This window comes from Delphinapterus leucas, chromosome 7 (genome assembly GCF_059928025.1).
Source record: "Delphinapterus leucas isolate spDelLeu-1000000601 "Yukka" chromosome 7, BTC_Dleu_Yukka2, whole genome shotgun sequence".
NCBI classification, from domain to species: domain Eukaryota; kingdom Metazoa; phylum Chordata; class Mammalia; order Artiodactyla; family Monodontidae; genus Delphinapterus; species Delphinapterus leucas.
This window is the reverse complement of record NC_143135.1, coordinates 7,402,641-7,422,789: the sequence shown is the minus strand read 5'-3', so window position 1 is coordinate 7,422,789 and position 20,149 is coordinate 7,402,641. Positions and strand designations below refer to the sequence as shown.

General features: G+C 52.0%; 2 protein-coding genes across 7 annotated transcripts; both read left to right on the top strand.

Moving 5' to 3' along the window:
• The first annotated feature begins 866 nt into the window (after nucleotides 1-866).
• On the top strand, nucleotides 867-7,326 carry ARL2 (ARF like GTPase 2). Its single transcript, XM_022591529.3, has 5 exons — nucleotides 867-993; nucleotides 4,126-4,236; nucleotides 4,332-4,494; nucleotides 5,970-6,050; nucleotides 6,887-7,326. The coding sequence occupies exons 1-5, from the start codon at nucleotides 929-931 to the stop codon at nucleotides 7,019-7,021; spliced, it is 555 nt and encodes a 184-aa protein (XP_022447237.1). The 5' UTR covers nucleotides 867-928; the 3' UTR covers nucleotides 7,022-7,326.
• Nucleotides 7,327-11,441: 4,115 nt separating this feature from the next.
• Nucleotides 11,442-19,805, top strand: SNX15 (sorting nexin 15). 6 transcript variants are annotated; one of them, XM_022591524.3, is made up of 8 exons: nucleotides 11,442-11,662; nucleotides 13,975-14,010; nucleotides 14,230-14,350; nucleotides 15,663-15,778; nucleotides 15,881-16,049; nucleotides 16,336-16,506; nucleotides 18,707-18,964; nucleotides 19,236-19,805. In XM_022591524.3, the coding sequence occupies exons 1-8, from the start codon at nucleotides 11,564-11,566 to the stop codon at nucleotides 19,340-19,342; spliced, it is 1,077 nt and encodes a 358-aa protein (XP_022447232.1). In that variant the 5' UTR covers nucleotides 11,442-11,563; the 3' UTR covers nucleotides 19,343-19,805. The 6 variants fall into 6 exon arrangements, with proteins under 6 accessions (XP_022447232.1, XP_022447235.1, XP_022447236.1 ...); XM_022591525.3 differs by having other exon boundaries at nucleotides 11,444-11,662; nucleotides 16,363-16,506; XM_022591526.3 differs by lacking the exon at nucleotides 11,442-11,662 and adding an exon at nucleotides 11,750-12,012.
• The last annotated feature ends 344 nt before the right edge of the window (nucleotides 19,806-20,149 follow it).

Sequence of the window (20,149 nt, the reverse complement as noted above, 5' to 3'; positions counted from 1 at the left end):
GACAATAAGGCTCACCCTTCTGTGTTTACAATCTGTCTAGTCCCCGGCCTCGGCTTCCTCACTTTTTCTGGACTTGAGCGCTAAGGTTAAGAACCAAACGCTTGCATAGTCATTCATTCAACCACAAATATTTACTGAGCACCTACTGTATGTCAGTCACTATGTCAATCACGCTAAGCACCATGTGAGCTTCAATTTTCTTATCGGCAAAATGAAAATTGTGCTTCTCAATAACGAAACAATGAGCATCTTGGGCGGGACAATTCTTTGTGCAAGTCTTTCCCCTGACCTCTAAACGACAGGGACTCTACCTTGTAATCGGTACAATCCAATGACGCCTCCACACATTTCCAAAGGGGCCCTAAAGGCCATTTCCACCCTGGATGGAGAATCCCCGGGCTACCCTCTACGATTTCAGGAGCCAGGAAAAGTAGGGAAGCCCTGTAACTGGCAGATTTGGGATAATGTCGAGTCCCAAGATGAGCAGGATATGGACCATGCTCCCGGGGAACTGAGCCTCACAGTGGCCGCAGGGTGACGTCAACATCCTTGGGGCTCTTGGTTCCGGGTCCTAAGTCAGAACTCCTACTCCCTATATGCAGCTAAGATACAACCCAGGAATTTCAGGTTTCCGTTCCCAGCCGAGCCTGGGATCCTGGAAAGGAAAGAATGGCGATGCTCTAGTCACCCAAGCCCTCGGGATGCTAAGGGTTAACTCAGGTGGCCGCGCAGAATCAGCCAGCGCCGGTAGAGGGACCTTCCGTCGCAGCAAAGCCAGGCAGCTTCACAGTCACGTGGGAACGAGGGCGGGACTAAGCGCGAAGCCCGCCAATAGGCTGTGCTGTCTGTGGCCGTGATAGCCAATAGGAGCAGGGAAAGGGGTCCCGGGATTACGAAGAAACGGCGGCCGGTAAGGGGCTACTGGGACATGGGGCTTCTGACCATTCTGAAGAAGATGAAGCAGAAAGAGCGGGAGCTGCGACTGCTCATGCTGTATCCTCCCCGGTGCCGGAGCCGCGAGGGTAGCAGGGGGCCCCCGCCGGGTGGGCGGTGCCAGGCGCCCCCTACCGGCTGCGGATGTGCTGCCGGCCGGCCCATACCAACTGCCCTTTGTGCGTCACGCTTGTGGGCCCTACCAAAGCTTTTGGCGGGTGGCCGGGAGGAGGCCGTACCACCGGCTCGGGGCGGGGGGGGGCGGGGGGCTTCGTTCCTAAGGCCAAAGGGTGGGCGTAAAGGCGCAGCGGCCGGACCAGATGTCCCAGTGTAGGGGGAGGTGGGGCCCGGAGGTGACTCGAACGTTACCACCCGTCGGTCTGGCCCGAGCGTGGGGCCGCTGTCCTCTCGGGCCCTGGGCGCCTCCTCTCCCTGTCGGAAGGTGCCCGGCCTCGGCCCCGCCCTCAAGGTCGGAATCCCGGGGGCGTGTGCGCCCCGCCCTTCACTCCTGGGAGAAGTGGGTGTGCAGTCCGCGGGTTGTTCAGCCCGTGGGTCCAACCGTGCGTCTCCTTCCTGCCTCACGGCCAATCGGTGTCCCAGCGGCTGACGGCTTGCAGGCCCGAGGGCCCCGCTGACCTTCTGAGTCCCATTAGCAGTCATCTGCACTCGTTCGCCCTCCTCTGTGCCAGGCCCGGGGGCACCCCTAGCAGAGAGAAGACATTTCTGTGCGCAGATAACTTAAAAATAATATTTACATCATGTCTGTTTTGAAGAACTCTGAGAAAGGCACAGAGAATTCACTCATGCAGTAAACATTTATTGAGCGCCTACTGTGTGCTAGGCAGTGTCCTGGGGGCCGGGGTAAAACAGCAAAACAAAAAAACCCGAACTTCACGGACATTCTAAGTAATGCTGAGGGGAGAAAGACCTTAACAAAATGAGTAAAATGCATAGCATGTACGGAGAATAATGCAGCTTAAATAAGGTGGTCAAAGAAGGCCACACTGAGAAAATAACAGTTGAATAAAGACAGGGAGGTGAGGGATGAACCATGTAGATATCTGGGGAAAATTATTTAAACAAAGGGAGCAGCAAGTGTAAGGGTCTCCAAGGAGGAACTCAGCTGGTGTGTTCAAAGGATTGTCAAGGAAGTCAGATGGAAGAGCCACCTCACGTGGGACCTTTTGGTTCTGGACTTTTCCTTGTTTTTCTTTTCTTTTTTTAATTTAATTTTCATTTTATATTGGAGTATAGTTGATTTACAATATTGTGTTTGTTGCAGGTGTACAGCAGAGTGGCTCAGTTATACGTTTACATGTGTCCATTCTTTTTCAGATTCTTTTCCCATAAAGGTTATTACAGAATACTGAGTAGTGTTCCCTGTGCCATACAGTCGGGGACTTTTCCTTAAATGAGAAGCGCAGAGAGGAGGTGAGATCTGAGACTAGTTAAGCCACTGCAGTAACACAGGTGAGATACTATGGGAGCTTGGATCACGACGGAAGCAGTGAGGTGATGGAAGTTGAGGGACGTCTTGATAGTAGGCCAGTAGGAATTGCTGCTGGATTGGACATGAGTGTGAGAAGGAGTGTAAAGTCAAGTGTGACTGCTAGGTTTCTGGCCTGACCAATTAGAAGAATGAGGAGCCACTTGCTGAGAGGTAGAAGGGGGCGGGGAACACATTCCAGGGGGGAGGATGAGAGCTCAGCTTGCGCCATGTGAGATGCCTCTGAGACATCCTAGAAACGTCATCTAGGCAGCTGGATATAGGGACCAACGTCCAGGGGAGCAGCTGGGTGGGACATGTGAATTTGGGAGTCATCAGCATAAAGATGGTATTTGAGGCCGTGATCCTGGATGAGATCACTGAGGGAGGGAGTGTGGACAGGGAAGAGAACCTAGGCTGCTCAGATCTAGAGGTCAGGGAGATGAGTAGGAATGACCAGGTAGGCCAGGGGAGACCCAGGCAAGGGCGTGGCCCGGAGTGGGGGGCGGGGCTGGGCTCTGTCAGCGCTGCTCATTGAGCAGGGGGAAGAAGGTTGAGGACTGCCCAGCCAGCTGAGAACAACATGGCATCTCTAAGGACTGACCTTGGTCAGAGCAGTTTCGGGGAAGCAGTGGGAGCAAAAGTCTAACGGGTTCCAGAAAGAGAAGGAGGATAGAAATTGGAGAGGGTGAGTATGGACAACAGTTCTGAGATTTGCTATAAAGGGAAGGAAATAAAGGAAAAAGTCAGGGGGAGAGGGATCAAGAGAGGGTGTTGGGGCTTCCCTGGTGGCGCAGTGGTTGAGAGTCCGCCTGCCGATGCAGGGGACACGGGTTCGTACCCCGGTCCGGGAAGATCCCACATGCCGCGCAAAAAAAAAAAAAAAAGGGTGTTGTTTGCTTCTTGTCAGCTGACGGGAAGCATCCAGTGGAGAAGGAAGCATGGATGCTGGAGCTGCGGCGGGTGAGGGGGGATGATCCGCCGCCAATTATCAGGGACTACGGCTGGGTCTCCGGAGAAGTCCTCCCGCCCCCTCCCAGCTGCAGGCCCCCTTAAGTGTTCGAAGGAAAGAGGAGGGTGGTTCTCTCCTGCTGCTGAACTTACCCATTTGTGTGCACGCTCAGCAGCAAAGGGTTTGGAATATTCGAAAAACAGAAAAGGCAAGGGTGGCTGCCTCCACATACTTTGTTTTGTTATTCCCTCTGCCTAGAATGCTCTTCCTCCAGTCCTTCAAAAAGCTGGCTTCTTGCAGTTTGGGCCTCAGCTCCAGACGGTCAGAGAGGCCTTCCCTGGTGCTGAGCTAAAGGAGGCTCCTCGATGGCCCTCTCTGAAAGCCTCTTCACTGTGCTGACACTCACCGGGCTCTGACAGCGCCTTCCTTCTCACTTGTGTGCCCCGTGCCACTGTCCCGCCCTAGAGTGTAAGCTGCACAAGGTGGGGACTGTGGCTCCAGGCTGCCCCCAGCACCAGAGGTGTTCTGGCTCAGAGCAGGCCTTCAGTATATGTCGTGGGATGAATTAAGGAGCCTCTGGTCAGAGATGATAAGGTATTTCTTGACACTTTCACATGTATCGTGTGGGTCTGGCATGTATTCAACTTATTTTGATATGTGGTGGGAAATGATTTGTCCCCCAAGAGAGGGGCACTGTGATGATGTCACCAGGCTGCAGAGCATGGGGACTTCTCCTTAACCTGGCACACCCCAGTGGCCTGGACAATGCTGGCAAAACAACCATCCTCAAGAAGTTCAATGGGGAAGACATCGACACCATCTCCCCGACTCTGGGCTTCAACATCAAGACCCTGGAGCACCGAGGGTGAGCGGGGTCCCCGAGGGGGGTCCCGCCCAGAGCAGGGCAGGGAGGACAGGCGAGGGGCCAGGCTGACCTCCAGCCACCCCCTCCCTGTCCAGATTCAAGCTGAACATCTGGGATGTGGGCGGCCAGAAGTCTCTGCGGTCCTACTGGCGGAACTACTTTGAGAGCACCGACGGCCTCATCTGGGTGGTGGACAGCGCCGACCGCCAGCGCATGCAGGACTGCCAGCGGGAGCTCCAGAACCTGTTGGTGGAGGAGGTGGGCAGGAGGCCTGGCTGAGCAGGGGAAGCGGGGCTTTCCCCAGTGTCCGGGCCCCAATACTTTGTGCGCATGTGTGGATGTGTGCACACCTTCCTCAGCAGATTCCCTGAGGGGGCCGTGAACCCAGAGGGACACCTCAGGTGGGGTCTGTTCCTTCACTGAGCCCTCACCACGTGTCCAGCACCCTTGTGGAGGCAGAGACAACCTGTACAGCTGGTCTAGGGAGGCCCACAGTGCCTTGAGCAGGACACTCTGTGGATGGAGACATTAGTTTATATCCCTGCGATGTCACTGCTTCACCACCCTGAGCTTCAGTTTCTGTACCTTGAATTGGGCTTCAGGGAGGATGACTTGAGGCCAGTGTGTGAAGCTTTGGGAAGCAGTGGAACCTGGCTCAGCAGTCGGACTCTTCGCTGTGTGACCTCAGGCAAGGCACTTAACTTCTCTGAATCTCCACTGCCTCATCTCTCGGATGGGCATTATAATTATGGCAATCTTAAAATTTATTGTCTGGGCCAAAATGCTCTTCTTTAAATAAAATTTTAGATCTACAGAAAAGTTACAATGATAGTAAAAAGATACCCCATATGCCTTTCACCTTGCTTCTCTTAATGTGAACATCTTACAGAACTGCCATACAAATGGCAAAACTAAGAACTTAACATTGGTAAGTTACTATTAACTGAACTACGGGTTTTATTTGGATTTCACCAGTTTTTCCACTAATGTCCTTTCTCTGTTCCAGGGTTTGAGCCAGGTTACTACACTTCATTTAGTTGAAAACCAGGATACTTTTGAGAGTAAAAGAGAGCTGTTAATAATTATGGAGGGACAACTGGCATAAACAGGGGTGTCGAGCAGGTCCAGTGAGACCCTGGCTGTTGAATGCTCAGCCCTGGGCTGGCAGGTCATGGCCCTTTTTAAGGGCCAGACCCACCATCCACATGGAGGAACTCCCAGGCACAAACACACGTATGGAAATAACTGGAATCCCAGGTAGAGAGTGAGGCCTGTCAGGGCAGTGGGACAGTTCGTTAGAGGGCTGCATGAACTTGGAAGAGGGAAAGGTCATTTCCAACAGACCCCATAGCCTCTGGGACAGTCGCATTCCTTGTGCATGTCAGGTCATCAGATCGGAGCAGTCTAGAACTGGGGAGCATCTTACCCATCACCCCCTCCCCATTTATGGAAGAGGAATGTGAGGCATGGAGGAGAGAAGTGCCCACTGGGCTGGTGATTGGGCTGGAACCAGGGTCTCAGCCCAGCCCAGGGCTCCCTCCACCCCATAAATGGCTGGACACGAAGGCCGTCTCCACACTACCCACCCCGCTTGTGCCTTCGCAACTACCACGGGACCTTGCCCTGAGCTTCCAGGTTGATCTCTGACCCCAGGTGCTCTGGGTGATTAGTGCAGGGGCCAGGCTGCCCTCTGAGCCTCCACCCCCTTGACCCCCTCTGTTTCTCTTCCCCAGCGCCTGGCTGGAGCGACCCTCCTCATCTTTGCCAACAAGCAGGACCTGCCCGGAGCACTGTCCTCTAATGATATCCGTGAGGTGAGTCCAGGCCTTGACGCAGGCTCACGGAGGAAAAGGGGCACGCATTTCTTTGTTAATTTATTTAAAAAACATTTATTAGCCCCTCCTGTGTGGCTGGACCTATTTGGGATACTGGAGATTCAGTGATTAATAGGATATAGTTGTGCCCCACAGCCTGGGGGAAGGCAGACCTGCAAATAGATTATTCCACAGGATAACAGTAGCCAACAAGCGGTGGGTGCTTTCTATGTGCCAGGCTCTTTGCATAGGTTAACTCATTCAATTCTCAAAGCAACCTCATGAGGTAGGAGCTCTTATAATCATTCTACAGATGGTGAAGCAGGCTTAGAGAGATTAGGTAACTCACCCAAGGTCACAGAGCCAGTAAGCAGAGAAGCCAGGATTTAAACACAGGCCTGTGTAACCCCAGGTTGCATCTTAACTCCTATTCTAGGGCTTGAACACCAGAATGAGAAAGAGTGGGGTTAGAATCTAGGTTCTGCCACTTACTAGCTGTGTGACCTTACACAGGTTGCTTAACCTCTCTTAGGTTTCCTCCTCAGTAAAATGGCCAACACATCCCTGGCTTATGGGGCTGTTGGGGGGAATGGATGAGAGGACATTTGTAGGGCCCATAGCACAATGTCGGAAGCCTTTGTTGTACTGACGTGGGGGTGTACAGAGAGCCTGGGTGCCCTGGGGCCCTGACAGATCTTCACCAGGGGTCAAGGGAGGCTTCCCAAAGCAGGCCCTTGAGGGAGGCATGAATTTCCCCTGGGCCAGCAGAGGGCAGGGGCTGAGGGTGGGCAGGGCCTGTGGTTACTGGAGCCCACCATCACCTTCTACCCTCCCAGGCCCTGGAGCTGGACTCCATCCGCAGCCACCACTGGTGCATCCAGGGCTGCAGCGCTGTCACTGGGGAAAACCTGCTGCCCGGCATCGACTGGCTCCTGGATGACATCTCCAGCCGCATCTTCATGGCCGACTGAGGCGCTCCCAGCAGGCCCTCACCAGGCACCATCCGTGGGGGGATGGGAGTCAGCCAGGCCACCTAACACCCCCTGCCCACCCTGTAACCTGCTGCTACTGCTGCTGACTGCTGCGCTGTGGCCAGCCGGTTCCCATGGCAGGAGGGCTGCCGCCCTGGCTGTCACCCTGGCTCCTGACCTGGCCTGCTTGCAGCTGCCGTACCAAGAGGAGAGGGCTGGGGCTGGGAGGGCCTGCCTCTGCTGCTACCGAGGCTGTGAGCCTCGCCATTCGCTCAGCCGTGAGAATAAATTGTTCCTCGCTCCCATTCCTGGCTGAGTCATTTGTTGATTCAACGGCTCTAGAGACTGCCTAGAACCCACAGTCCAGTAGGGGACAGAAAGGGACAGGTGATTCCAGTCAGAGGGCTAACTGTCGCTGTGTCAAAGGGATGGCAAAGAATTATAGAAGCGCAGGACAGCGCTGTGTAATTGCATTTGGAAGAGTCCAGGTGGACTTCCCAGAGGTGGTGACATGAAAGCTGAGAGTTGGGACTTCCCTGGGTGGCGCAGTGGTTAAGACTCCACGCTCCCAATGCAGGGGGCCTGGGTTCTATCCCTGGTCCAGGAACTAGATCCCACGTGCATGCCGCAGCTAAGGAGCCTGTGAGCCGCAACTAAGGAGACTTCCTGCTGCAACTAAGGAGCCCCCCGGTTGCAACTAAGACGTGACGCAACCAAATTAATTAATTAATTTTTTTAAAAAGCTGAGAGTGAAGGATGAGTAGAAGTTTTCTGGTGAGAGGATGGGAGGAAAGTTTACTAGAGCAACTGCTACCATCAGATGGTATGAATTAGAAAAAGGAATGCACCGCCACATCAGGGCTCACAGCTTATTGACTGGAACATGGGCTGAATTTCAGCTCCCAACTTCCCACTGCAGCCAGGAACCCATGTGCAGTAGACAACCTGCACAGCCCTGTGAGGCAGCATTGGTTCAAGTAGAGATAATTACAGGAAGAAAAAAGGAAAGCAGAACAAGGGCTCTTGGGAAGCACAGAGGGGTAAGGTCTCCGGTGAAGGATGTGGACATCAAGCCAAGTTAGCTCACCAAGAGCGGAGCTGGGAAGGGGCCTTCCCTGAAGGCTAAAGGGCACTCTCTGAAGCTGGGAAAGAATGGGAACTGGTGGTGGGGGGGATGCCAGGGCCCCCATCCAGGGGGCAAGATAGACGGATGTTTTCAAAGGGCCCTCTGCTGTGGTCCTACCAGCGGGGCCTTACTCTGTAGGGTTCGGTTTGAAGCAGTCTCACTTGCCGTCACATTGAAGAACAGCCCCAAGCAGGACAGACTCTTAGTGTCCCCATCTGTATAAGAACTGAGCCTCCAGAAGTTTACGGGACTTACTCAAAGCCACCCAGCTAGGAAGCAGGGGGGCTGGGATTTGGACCCAGCATGCTTAGCCACTATACCCTACTAACCTGTTTTCTTTTTCTTTTTTTTTTTTTTAATTCGGGTATAGTTGCTTTTCAATGTTGTGTTAGTTTCTGCTGTACAGCAAAGTGAGTCAGCTATATGTATACACATATCCCCTCTTTTTTGGATTTCCTTCCCATTTAGGTCACAGAGCATTGAGGTATGCTATACAGCAGGTTCTCAGTAGTTAATCTATTTTATACATATTAGTGTATATATGTCAGTCGCAATCTTCCAATTCATCCCCACCCTTTTCCCCCTTGTGTCCATACGTTTGTTCTCTACGTCTGGGTCTCTATTTCTGCCTTGCAAACTGGTTCATCTGTACCATTTCTCTAGATTCCACATATATGCGTTAATATATGATACTTGTTTTTCTCTTTCTGACTTACTTCACTCTGTATGACAGTCTCGAGGTCCATCCATGTCTCTACAAATGACTCAATTTCATTCCTTTTTATGGCTGAGTAATATTCCATTGTATTCTAGTTTTGTTTCTCTGCTTGAAATTCAAGTGCCAGATAGAGGGAGCCTAATGTGTTTATGAGGGAAGGTCAGTTTTCCCAAGGGAGAGGCGAGGAAGAGATACTGACTTACTCGTAGACTGCCACTGGGATCCCTCGTGGAAGAAGGGAAATGGATGTTGGGTGGACAACCTTAGAACATAAACTGTCCTTCAGTGTAGAAATTTAGAACCTCTTGCCCTGTCCTCTGTGCAAGACTGGCACTGTGGTCCCCAAGGTTCCATCCCTGCGGTGAGTGGACACCCAGTCTCCAGAGCCAAACCCTGGCTCTCACTCACTGATTGACGCTGAGCAAGTTGCTTAACCTGTCGGTGCCTCAGTTTCCCCATTTGGGTTAAAGATAGTGTCACCTACCTCCTAGGGTTGGGAGGAGGACCAAATGGGTGGGTTCCTTGTGTGTCATAAGCACTGTGTGTCAGCTATAATTATCATTATTTGAACCAGTAGGGTCCAATCAATGTGAACTCAGCCATCCACTGATCTGGGTTGACTCTCATCTGGGCAAGGGAAGGGAGGGAATGATGGGCAAGAAGGGAACTTGGAGCCACAGCCCTGCTGAAAGAGCTCTGAAGACCAGGAGCGGATGTCTAAAGGGGTCTCCAGAGGAGTCCTGGTGTGGGCTGTGGGAGGGGACACCACTCCATCCCAAACACCTCCTGCATGTAGTCCCCTCTTTCCATGCTCCCAGGAGTCTGATTTGAGAGTTTGCTTTGTGTTTCTTTCTGGAGTTAAAGCGCCCACTCATCTGAGGTCCAGTAACGAGAGTAGCCATGAGCGCTTCACCCATGGTACTGCATTCAAGCTTCGAAACCTGGTGGTGGTGGTGTTACCGAAAGCTCGGCCTCTCTGTACACCAGTGCCGAATCAAATCCCGGAGACAGAGTTCTGGGTGAAGTAGAAAAGGATAGCTTTATTGCTTTGCCAGGCAAAGGGGAACACACCGGGCTTCTGTCTCGAAAAACTATGTGCCCCGACCCCAGAGGATATGATGGAGGGTTTTAAAACAGTGGTTCAAAGGTGGGGTCTCTGGGCTTCCCTGGTGGCACAGTGGTTAAGAATCCGCCTGCCAATGCAGGGGGCATGGGTTCGAGCCCTGGCCTGGGCAGATCCCACATGCCGCGGAGCAACTAAGCCCGTGTGCCACAACTACTGAAGCCTGTGCGCCGTGCTCCGCAGTAAGAGAAGCCACTGCAATGAGAAGCCCGCGCACCACAACGAAGACCCAACGCAGCCAAAAATAAAAAATAAAATAAATTTAACAACAACAACAAAAAAAGGTGGGGTCTCTGACAAGATAAGGGCGTGAGCAGGCTAATCTCAGGTGGTCATCTCAATCTGGATGAGCTTCTCTGGTCCCTTTAATCTCGCCTCAGGTGGTTTCCTGGCTGCTCCTCCCTTGATGAGCAACTGTTCCAATCCGCCCTTTGGAACTCAGGAAAGGTCATGGAGGCTGGAATCTTGCCTAAAAGAAGTGGTGGACAAAAGGAGGCCTCTGTGCCCAGGCCCCACTCGGTTTCAGCAGTATCAGTCAGGGTCCTGGATGGTTTGCCCAGACACAGATTACTGTCTTTAGCAGAAAAAGCCTCTCTTGGAAGGATACTGGGAACTCATGGCATCTCGATGGAGGTCGGACATCCAGGCTTAGAAAACAGAGTGCTCCAAAGGCTGGGCAGCCAAACCCACAGCCAGCACTGTACTCAAGGAACAACTTAGTCCCCTTGCCAGGCACTGTGCCCTCTGTCCCTCACTCAAGATTCAAGGCTTCAGGAGGGAATCCCCCGCCCCCACTTGGGACCTGGGGCAAGGAAAGGGGCTGGCATCTTCAGATTCTGGACGAAGAGGCTGGAGGGCTGCACATACTAGCGAACTACCTCGAAAGATCTGGTGCTATGGTGCTAACAGAAAGAGGCAGGGGTGAATACTGGACAGACCAACAAAGGAAAAAGAAACATCCACTGCAGTAGATTCTATTATAAACATCCCCATTCTAGAGATGACAAACTGAGGCTCGAGTAGTTAAGGGAATCTTTTGCAGCTAGAAAGACATGTGACTTCAGAACCCATGACGCCATTGTGCTTCTCTGGAGTTCTTTTTGCTCCCCCCACCTTTCCAGAAAACGTGAATTTAGTGAATCCTCGGGAAGGAGACAGGGAAATGACTTGGCAATGTCTGGCACATACTGAACACAATAAAAGTTGGGTGGATGGATGAAAGAAGGGAATTGGGAAGCAAAGGAGAAGTCATTTGGAGATATGTGATGAGGGTTTACGATCTCATGGGGTGGGCTTATCTCTAAGCAGACCTGAGTTGATCCAACCTCCCCAATCCTTATTCTCAAATCACTTAGTTCCTGCTTTACCAACAACCGAGGACTTTTTAGACGCTCCCTTGGCCAAGCGCCCTGGCCGAGAATTGCACTGTCACTTGCGACCAGCTCCCTGGGCCCGAGGACGAAGGGCGCAGGCCCGGGAGAGGCTGTGGCTGGCGGAGACTGACCTGGAGGGGCAGGGGCGGGGGCGGCGTGGAGGAGGCAGAGGAGCGGTCAGCTCTGCTCCAGCTCGATTGCCATGTCCCGCCAGGCGAAGGACGACTTCCTGCGGCACTACACTGTCTCCGACCCCCGGACCCACCCAAAGGGCTACACAGAGTACAAAGTGACGGCTCAGGTGAGGTGGGGCCCAGCGGGGACTTTGCCCTTTTAACAAGGTGGGGGGGGGGGGCCGTGTTTTACGTTAAGGCAAGACGCTGCTGCAAGCTCCCATGTTAGACGACAGATATGGATTTCCCCTTTAAGGGGAGGTGCCGGTAGGGCCTTAGTTTTCTTCTTTAGCCATCAAGGGGCGGGGCCATAGGAGGGCGGTGCCTTTTTAAAAGGGCGTGACAGCCGTTCCCAGACTGAGGTGTGGGTGACCACGCGCAACGCGTGACATCTCTCCGTCAGGCTGTGAATTTCTTTTAAGTTAACATGAAAGCTCTGGCTCAGCTCAAATACTGGTTAGTTCTCCAATCTCTTGGAGTAAGTTTTATCTATTGGTTTGTTTGATATTTATATAAAAGCCCTTTAAGGAGTTGAATTACTTTTAATTTTTTTAAAAATAATGCTTGTGTATGACTAAAAATTCATACAGGTCAAAAGAAATTAAGGAGTAAGCCTCTTCACACAGCAGGAAGTCAATAGATAAAGACTGAAGTTGATGTATGAAGCAGTAACAACGTTATAAGCGTATATAAAGACGGAGGAAATCATGAAAAGAATTAAAAACAAACAGTGTAACAATATCTGTAGAATGATATACAAGAACTGCCTAGGGAAGATTTTTCACTGTAAAATTTTTGTACTTTTACAATTTTGAAGTAGGCAAATATTAAACTGGTGCATTAATGACTATTAAAGTGGAGCAAAAATGTAGAGACTTCCAAAGTGATTTAGAAATTTATTTATTTTTATTTTTGGCTGCGTTGGGTCTTTGTTGCTGTGCACGGGCTTTCTCCAGTTGTGGTGAGCGGGGGTTACTCTTCGTTGCAGTGCGCGGGCTTCTCATTGTGGTGGCTTCTCTTGTTGCAGAGCATGGGCTTTAGGCGCGCGGGCTTCAGTAGTTGTGGCAGGTGGGCTCAGTAGTTGTGGCTGGTGGGCTCTAGAGAGCAGGCTCAGTAGTTGTGGTGCAGGGGCTTAGTTGCTCCGTGGCATGTGGGATCTATCCGGGCCAGGGATCGAACCCGTGGCCCCTGCATTGGCAGGCAGATTCTTAACCACTGTGCCACCAGGGAAGTCCTCCTCAATGTTTTTTAAATATAGTTTCTTTTATCCAAAATATTTTAGGCAAGTCTGTTGTGAAAAGCAAAGTCCAGGGTTTCATTGCTAGCAGTCCCTCCACAGGTCATGTCCCCTCTCTGAGCCTCTACTTCCTCATCTTTTAAATGGGCATGTGAATCATGTCTGCCTCCCTGGGGTCTAGGATAATGAACAGATGTTTTGAAAACTGTCAAAGTTACTTCAAACTGTAGGATTTTTTTTAAAATTATTATGAACGTAACATAATGAAAATGGAGTCTTTTTTTCCACCTAAGACACCAGTCTGCTCTTTCTGGGTCACAACCCCAGTGAGGGTTTCTTCTGTGTCCGGGAGTGTTCACACACAGAGGCTTCCTCCTTTAAGGGAGAAGTGGCTCCTGGGACAGAACCTCATTCTTTAGAGAACTTGGGGTTCTTTGTTTTCCGAAGGAGATGCAGAGACCCTTTGAAGGACCTGAGATAAAAGTTGGGCTGAGAATGGAGTCCTCTAGATGGGCCTTTAGGGATGGAGCCTCCCATTTTGAGACAGGCTGGGACCTGGGACCCTTTACTGGAGTGCTTGCACTTGCACCTAGACAAACAGAAAAAAAAAAGAAACTATAAGGGGCTAAAAATAACTGCATGCCTGCAAAGCCTAGGCAATTATGAACAATAAGATACAAAAAGACCACAAACCAGTTGCCACTTCTGAGGTGCCTGGAGCAGAAGCAGGGTACTGCGCATGATCCTTGCACACAGCACCACCAAGGGGGTGGGCAGACCACCTAAGCCGCCCCTCCAGCCCAACCCACAGATCTGCCCCTGCCCTCACCCCATTTAAGGAAACAGTCAACCCTCCTCGGAGACAGCGGATAAGGGCACATGTTACTTGTTTTCTATCCCAAACCAGTAAAGCCTTAGGTCCCAATGAAGCCGTGCCTGAATTTCTCAGCTGGCCTCATCAATTTCTGTTGATTAAAGAGTCCAAGGACAGGTAACAATTTGACAGATGAAGAAACTAAGGTGCATGGTAGAAAAACTGCTAAAAGTTACACTCAAAGCCTTAAAGCCAGGACACCTTGATACCACTGGCCAAAGCGCTCTGCCCCTTTGAAGGTGGCTAGGAGGTGGCCCCAATTTTACAGGGTGATCGGGTGTCTGCGATGTCAATCTCTGGTCTCACTGGTTCTTAACTTTCTTCCTCAGTTCATCTCAAAGAGGGACCCGGAGGATGTCAAAGAGGTGAGCCTCCTGGGAGGAAGGGACCATTTCGTAATTCCAGACCTGGAAACAGTAAAGGGACGGGGGTAACTCTGCCAGGAGACCAGCCCCCCTTCCTCGCTGGCCCTGGGAGGAGGGGGTGCTATGCCCTAATGCACACACAGTGTGGGGCCAGGCTTGGGGTGGGGAAGGCCACTTCCTACCGTTGTTCAGCCCTGTCGAGTCACGTGTCCCTCTTAGGTGGTGGTCTGGAAGCGGTACAGTGACTTTCGAAAGCTGCATGGAGACCTGGCCTATACCCACCGCAACCTCTTCCGCCGCCTGGAGGAGTTCCCTGCCTTCCCCCGCGCCCAGGTGTTTGGTGAGTCTTGATCCCAGCTTTCAGGCCAAAGATGGAGAGGGCATTGAGCAAAGGGGACCCCTGCTGGTGAGGACTGGATAGAGGGACCCTGAAACTCCTGGCAAAGACGTGTTTCAGACAGCTGGAAGGGCCCTTAGAGATGGCCTCATTTGACAGATGGGGAAATTGCTCTGCCCTTATTGTGTGTTGAGCCCTTTAACATTCCTGTTCTCATTAGCCCCATTTTCAAGATGAGGAAACTGAGGCTCAGGGAGATGAAGGGGCTTGACCTGTAAGTGGCAGAACCTGAACTCCAAGCCACAAGCCAGTGTTTCCTCTAGACCTGTGCTTGTCCAGAAATAGCAGCCACGGACCACCTGTGGTTGAGGAGCCCCAGAGATGTGGCTAATCTGAACTGAGATGTGCTGTCTGATCGAATACACACTGAGAAAAGAATGTAAACTATCTCAGTGATTTACATATTGATTACATGTTCAAATGAGAATATTTTGGATATACTGGGTTAAGTAGAGTGTATAATTAAAATTAACCTGTTTCTTTTTACTTTTGTAAAATGTGGCTTCTCGGGAATTCCCTGGTGGTCCAGTGGTTAGGACTTGGCACTTACACAGCTGTGGTCCCGGGTTTGAGCCCTGCTCGGGGAACTAAGATCCCACAAGCTGGTGCAGCACGGCCAAAAAAAAGAAAAAAGGTGACTTCTAGAAAATCGTAAATTATATGTGAGGCTCATATTCCTTGTTACGTGTATCTCTAGACTCAGAGGAGATGTTCTTTTGTAGCAAGGTGAAAGCTCGTTCCTGGTAGATTATGCCAGGTAATGCGAAGTACAGCAGGCTACCCACCCTGACAGCATGATAACTAGCCCAGAGTTAAATAACTCTGCATGATACCTAGACCAGAACAGTGAAACTAAAAATGGGGCTACTTGCTGTGTGACCTTGGGTGAGTCAGCTCCCCTAAGTCTTACTTTCCTCCCTAATACATCAAAACCACCTGTAATTATTTGTTTCCTGTTGGTTGCCTGCTTCCCCCTGTCTAAGATGTGATACGCATGAGGGCAGAGACCTTGCTTTTCTCTCATTCACCTTCTGAACCTAGCGCATAGTAGGTGTTCAACAAACATCTGGTAAATGGATGAATAGGGAGGTTGGTCCCTCCTTGCAAGACCCTCACCCCAGGCAGAGCCAAGGAAGATTCCTAGGAGAATGGGGAGGGGGGCAGTGGGCTCCTCAGAACCAGGAAAAGTGGCCTGGGGGCCAGAAGCCCCTGTGGGTCACTGTTCTCTCCCTGCCCCTCGTCCTGGCGGGTGCAGGCCGGTTTGAAGCCTCGGTGATCGAGGAGCGGCGAAAGGGGGCCGAGGACTTGCTTCGCTTTACTGTGCACATCCCCGCACTCAGCAACAGCCCCCAACTCAAGGAGTTCTTCCGGGTATGTGTACCTGCTCTTCCCCCGTCCTCTGTACCTGGGAAGCTTACCTGCCCACCAGGCTGCACCCTGTGACTCCCCGTGGCTGGTCTTTCTCTCCTGAAGGGTGGGGAGGTGACACGGCCCTCCGAGATGTCCAGAGACGTGCATATCCTGCCACCCCCTCTGATCCCCACACCGCCCCCTGATGAACCCCGGGTGCAGCCTCATGAGCCCTGGTTGCCCCAGCCGCTCCCTGCAGAGAGGAGGGGCCTCGAGGAGTTGGAGGTGCCAGGTACATGGGGTGGGAGAAGGAGCCAGGGCTGGAGGGCCCAGAGCATGTGTATATGGGGGGTGGGGACCACTCCCTCCTCAGTGAAAAGCCTGGGGTGTTTCCCAGCTCCTCTACCACCATCCTGCTGAGGAACTCTGCACAGGTCATTTTCCTTCTCTGGGCTTTAGCTTCTTAATCTGTAAAATGGGCACAAACCCTAAGAACGGGCTTATGTATGCCTGTGGTTGCTGAAAGGATACAGTGAGAGGGTAATTACATTTTAAAAGCTGGGAAATAATAAAAGCAGGCATGTCCTCAATGATCTATTCCTCAGTGGACCCCCTGCCATCCAGCCCTGCCCAGGAGGCCCTGGATCTCCTGTTTAACTGTGGGAGCATCGAGGAGGCGTCCAGTTCCCCTGGCCGAGGCCCCCTCACCGAGGCTGAGCTTGCCCTCTTTGATCCCTTCTCCAAGGAAGGTAACAAGTTGGGACAAGTGAGGGGTGGGGCGAGGGCGGTAGCTGGGCAGGAGGTCCTTAGGGGCAGGGAGGCAGAGGCGGGCACAGCCAGTGGCTGGCCTCGCCTTGCCCATGTAAATCTGAGAAAGGCGGCCCCTGTGGGCAAAAGGCAGCCTTGGTGAGAATTAGAAGCAGTGACCTTCCCCCGTGCTGGCGAGCTGGACGGTCCTGTACAGTGAGCAACCACGGAGGAAGTGAGCCACTTCCCGCCATGGCATCTTCTCCCTGAGAAAGCTGTGGAACCAGCAGGATGTCACCGTGTCCCGGGAGGATTTCAGTTCCTTTTCTGGAAGCCCGAGGTGGAGTTTCCTAGCTAGCTTGGGGTCTGGCTGTAGATCTTCTGCCAAGAGGCCCTGTTGGTCAAGGGAGGGGAGGTCTGGGTTCAGAGGACAGCAGAGGAGGCCCCTGGAGCAGCCACTGACATGTGAGGGCACCAGAGATGGAAGGCCCCCCATGGAGGCCCTGGTCCTGAGCTCCTTGTCAGATCAGGGACTTGACCATCCCAGGCTCTGAGACACGGGGTCTTTCCGTTTTAAAATTCTCCAAGTTTATGCTGTTACTGCAACTGGGGTATTGAAGTGGCTGATTGCACTTCCGGATCATCATGCAGCACTTTCATTCTGGATTCCGCAGCAGTCTTTTTAAGCCCATTTTGTTGGCTTCCCTTGGTGACCTCTTGGGTAGGCCCTTAGCTTTCTGAGGTCCGATCCAAATCAGGACCTCAGTCTCCCATCCACTTTTCTCCCATCCACGTCCCCGCCAGCTCAGGCCTGACTGCCCTTGGCCATGGTGACAAGGGTGTGAGGACTGTCCTTTTACTCTTCTTGTTCTTCTTATCCCCCTGCCCCGCTCCCAGGGCTGGGGAAGGGAAAGAAGGGACTGGAGGGGAAAGGCAAGAGTGGTGTCACCATGGCTGATGAACCGGCCACCGGTAGGCGGGCATCCAGATACTCTGCCTTGCCCCAGCCAAACCCCCTGGGGTACCCAGTGCCCAGATGCTTGGGCAGGAGCCTGTCAAGACTCCTCAAAGGCAGCTCCCATAAGACATTCCCTTGGCCCACGGACAAACTCCTAAACCCTTGCCCACACCAGGCCTGGAAGTGCACTTCACTCAGATGCTGCCTTCTACCCTTGCCCCACTTTGTGGGCACCTCCAGCCAGCCTTTCACCATCGGAATTCTCCAGGCGAGGAGCCGGCGCTCGTCTCTCTCGCTTCAGCACATACACCAGGCTCTTGAACTCAAGTACTAGGGCATCCCAAGAACTCTTCCGTCTTCTGCTCCATTAGCAACACAGGGAGGGCTGTAGTCCAACTGGGAAGTGAGATGTCACCTCCCCTTCCTGTAAGAGGCCCCTGGTCTCCACATGGGGTCCCTTGGATAGGGTTGGAGAGAGGCCCACCCTTCCCTCTCCAGGCCGGTGGTGTGCAGCGGTGGTTCCCAGTCCTGCACCTTCCCTTCAAAGGCCCTTTCATCAAAGATTCACCAAATCTCTAGCCTTCTTTTGTGTAAGCTATGGAGGGCATCTTTAACCATCTCTTTGCCAGTCCTAGAGGATATAAGAGCCCTTCTCTCTGGAATGTGCGAATACCTACCACCCACTGTCTTCACATTTGGGGGCCTCAACTGAAATTGTAAAACCTTAAAAAAGCCTTGAGATTTTCTGGATCCATTATCCTAAGATTACAAGGCTTGGAGCATTTCTGCCCTTGACCTGGCATAGTTGGTCTAGCATCCTTCAGTTAAACTTTATGGAGGAAACTCTTGGATTTATAGGTCAAGCGTAGTCAGGACGGAAGTAGAACCAGTGACCCAGAGCTTGCAAACTAATGTTAATGTGTACCTAAAGAAAGAATTAGGCTACACTGTACATCTGCAACTTATATAATATTGTAAATCAATTATACCTCGAAAGAAAGAAAGAAAAAGAAAGAAGGAAAGGGAAACAATGAATTAGGGAAGTAAGGGTGTTTTTACCAAAGTACACGAACCCCACCAATCAAATAGATCATGGCTAGTGTGCTATGTACAAGTGGCTTTTGGATTGCTCAGGCACTGAAGAACCCAGGACAGGTTGGTGGGCAAGAGAGGTCTGGGGATGGACAGCAGGCCCTGGGAATAGGAGGTCCAGTCTGGCTTGAGTCCTCCATATCTGATTGCAGAAGGTGTAGGCCCCAGTCCTACCCACATGGGTGAGCTGGCAGCATTGGAGGCAGAATCTGAAAGACTGGACCAGGAACCCTGGGAGCCAGGAGGGCAGGCGGAGGAAGAGGACGAGGAAGGAGGGCCCACCCCTGCCTATCTGAGCGAAGCCACAGAGCTCATCACCCAGGCCCTACGGGATGAGAAGGCAGGCGCCTACCCTGCAGCTTTGCAGGGTTACCGGGATGGTGTGCACATCCTGCTTCAGGGAGTTTCTGGTGAGCGGGACTGGAGGGCGGAGGGTCAGGCCTGGGGTACTGGCTGGTGCAGTGAAGAGAGAGGAAAGTAAAAAACAAGTCAAGGATCAGAATTGCTCATCACTGGCCAATTGTATAACCTTGGGTGGCCTCAGTTTTATTTGTAAAATGGGGAGACTATATCTGCCTCCCAGGGAGCAGGGAAAGACACATGGTGATGCTCTGAACTGTAAGGGGCTAGACCAGGGGTTCTGAACCCAGGTATCTCTGCTGAGCCATTCTGTCTTCACAGGTGACCCATCACCTGCCCGCCGGGAGGGTGTGAAGAAGAAGGCGGCTGAGTACCTGAAGCGGGCAGAGGAAATTTTGCACCTGCATCTGTCCCAGCTCCCACCCTGAGATGGGAGAGGACCCTTTCCCAGGACTCTAGCTCCAGCACTGCCAGCCACCCTCTTCTCCTCTCCCTGGTGCCTGGCCTGATCTTCTGGTCTTGTAACTCCAGAGGCCATTTCTGTGTGTAACTGGACCAAGAATGAGACAAATAATGAATTCTCAGCTCCCTGACCACACCTGCCGCCTTGGAATCAGGGACTCACAAGTCTGATCCTGCCTATCTCTATCTTGATATGTGAGCAGCAGCTCTGGTCCCTAGGCTCTTTGTTTATCCATGTAGAACCGGGGTCTGCAGCCTATGTCCTGCACCCAAATATGGCCCACTGCCTTTTTTTGTAAGGCCCACAAGCCAGAAGAGTTTTTACTTTTTTTTAATAGTTGAAAAAATTCAAAAGAATAATATTCTGTGGCAGGTGAAAATTACATGAAATGTAAGTATCTAAAAAAATAAAAGTTTATTGGAACACAACCAGGCTTGTTTACGTGTTGTCTATGGTTGCTTTTTCACTACACCAGCAGAGTTGAATAGTTGCAGAGTTGACTGGTTACGACCTGTAAATCCCAGAACATTTACTGTTCTGGCCCTTTGCAGAAAAAGTTTGCTGACCCCTGATCTAGAAAATAGGGAGAAGAGCCTCCAGGGAAGCATTAGAGAATGACAGCAAGGCCCCTTGAGCCAGATTATTGGGTGAAGAGGAAACAAAGCGGGTGCACGCACTTCGGGCCCGTGGTTCAAAGCCAAACCGTGATGATTCAGAGGGCTGGAGCCTGGGAAGGCGTGGCCCCACTCCTGCCCCGCCTTTCCTACAAAGC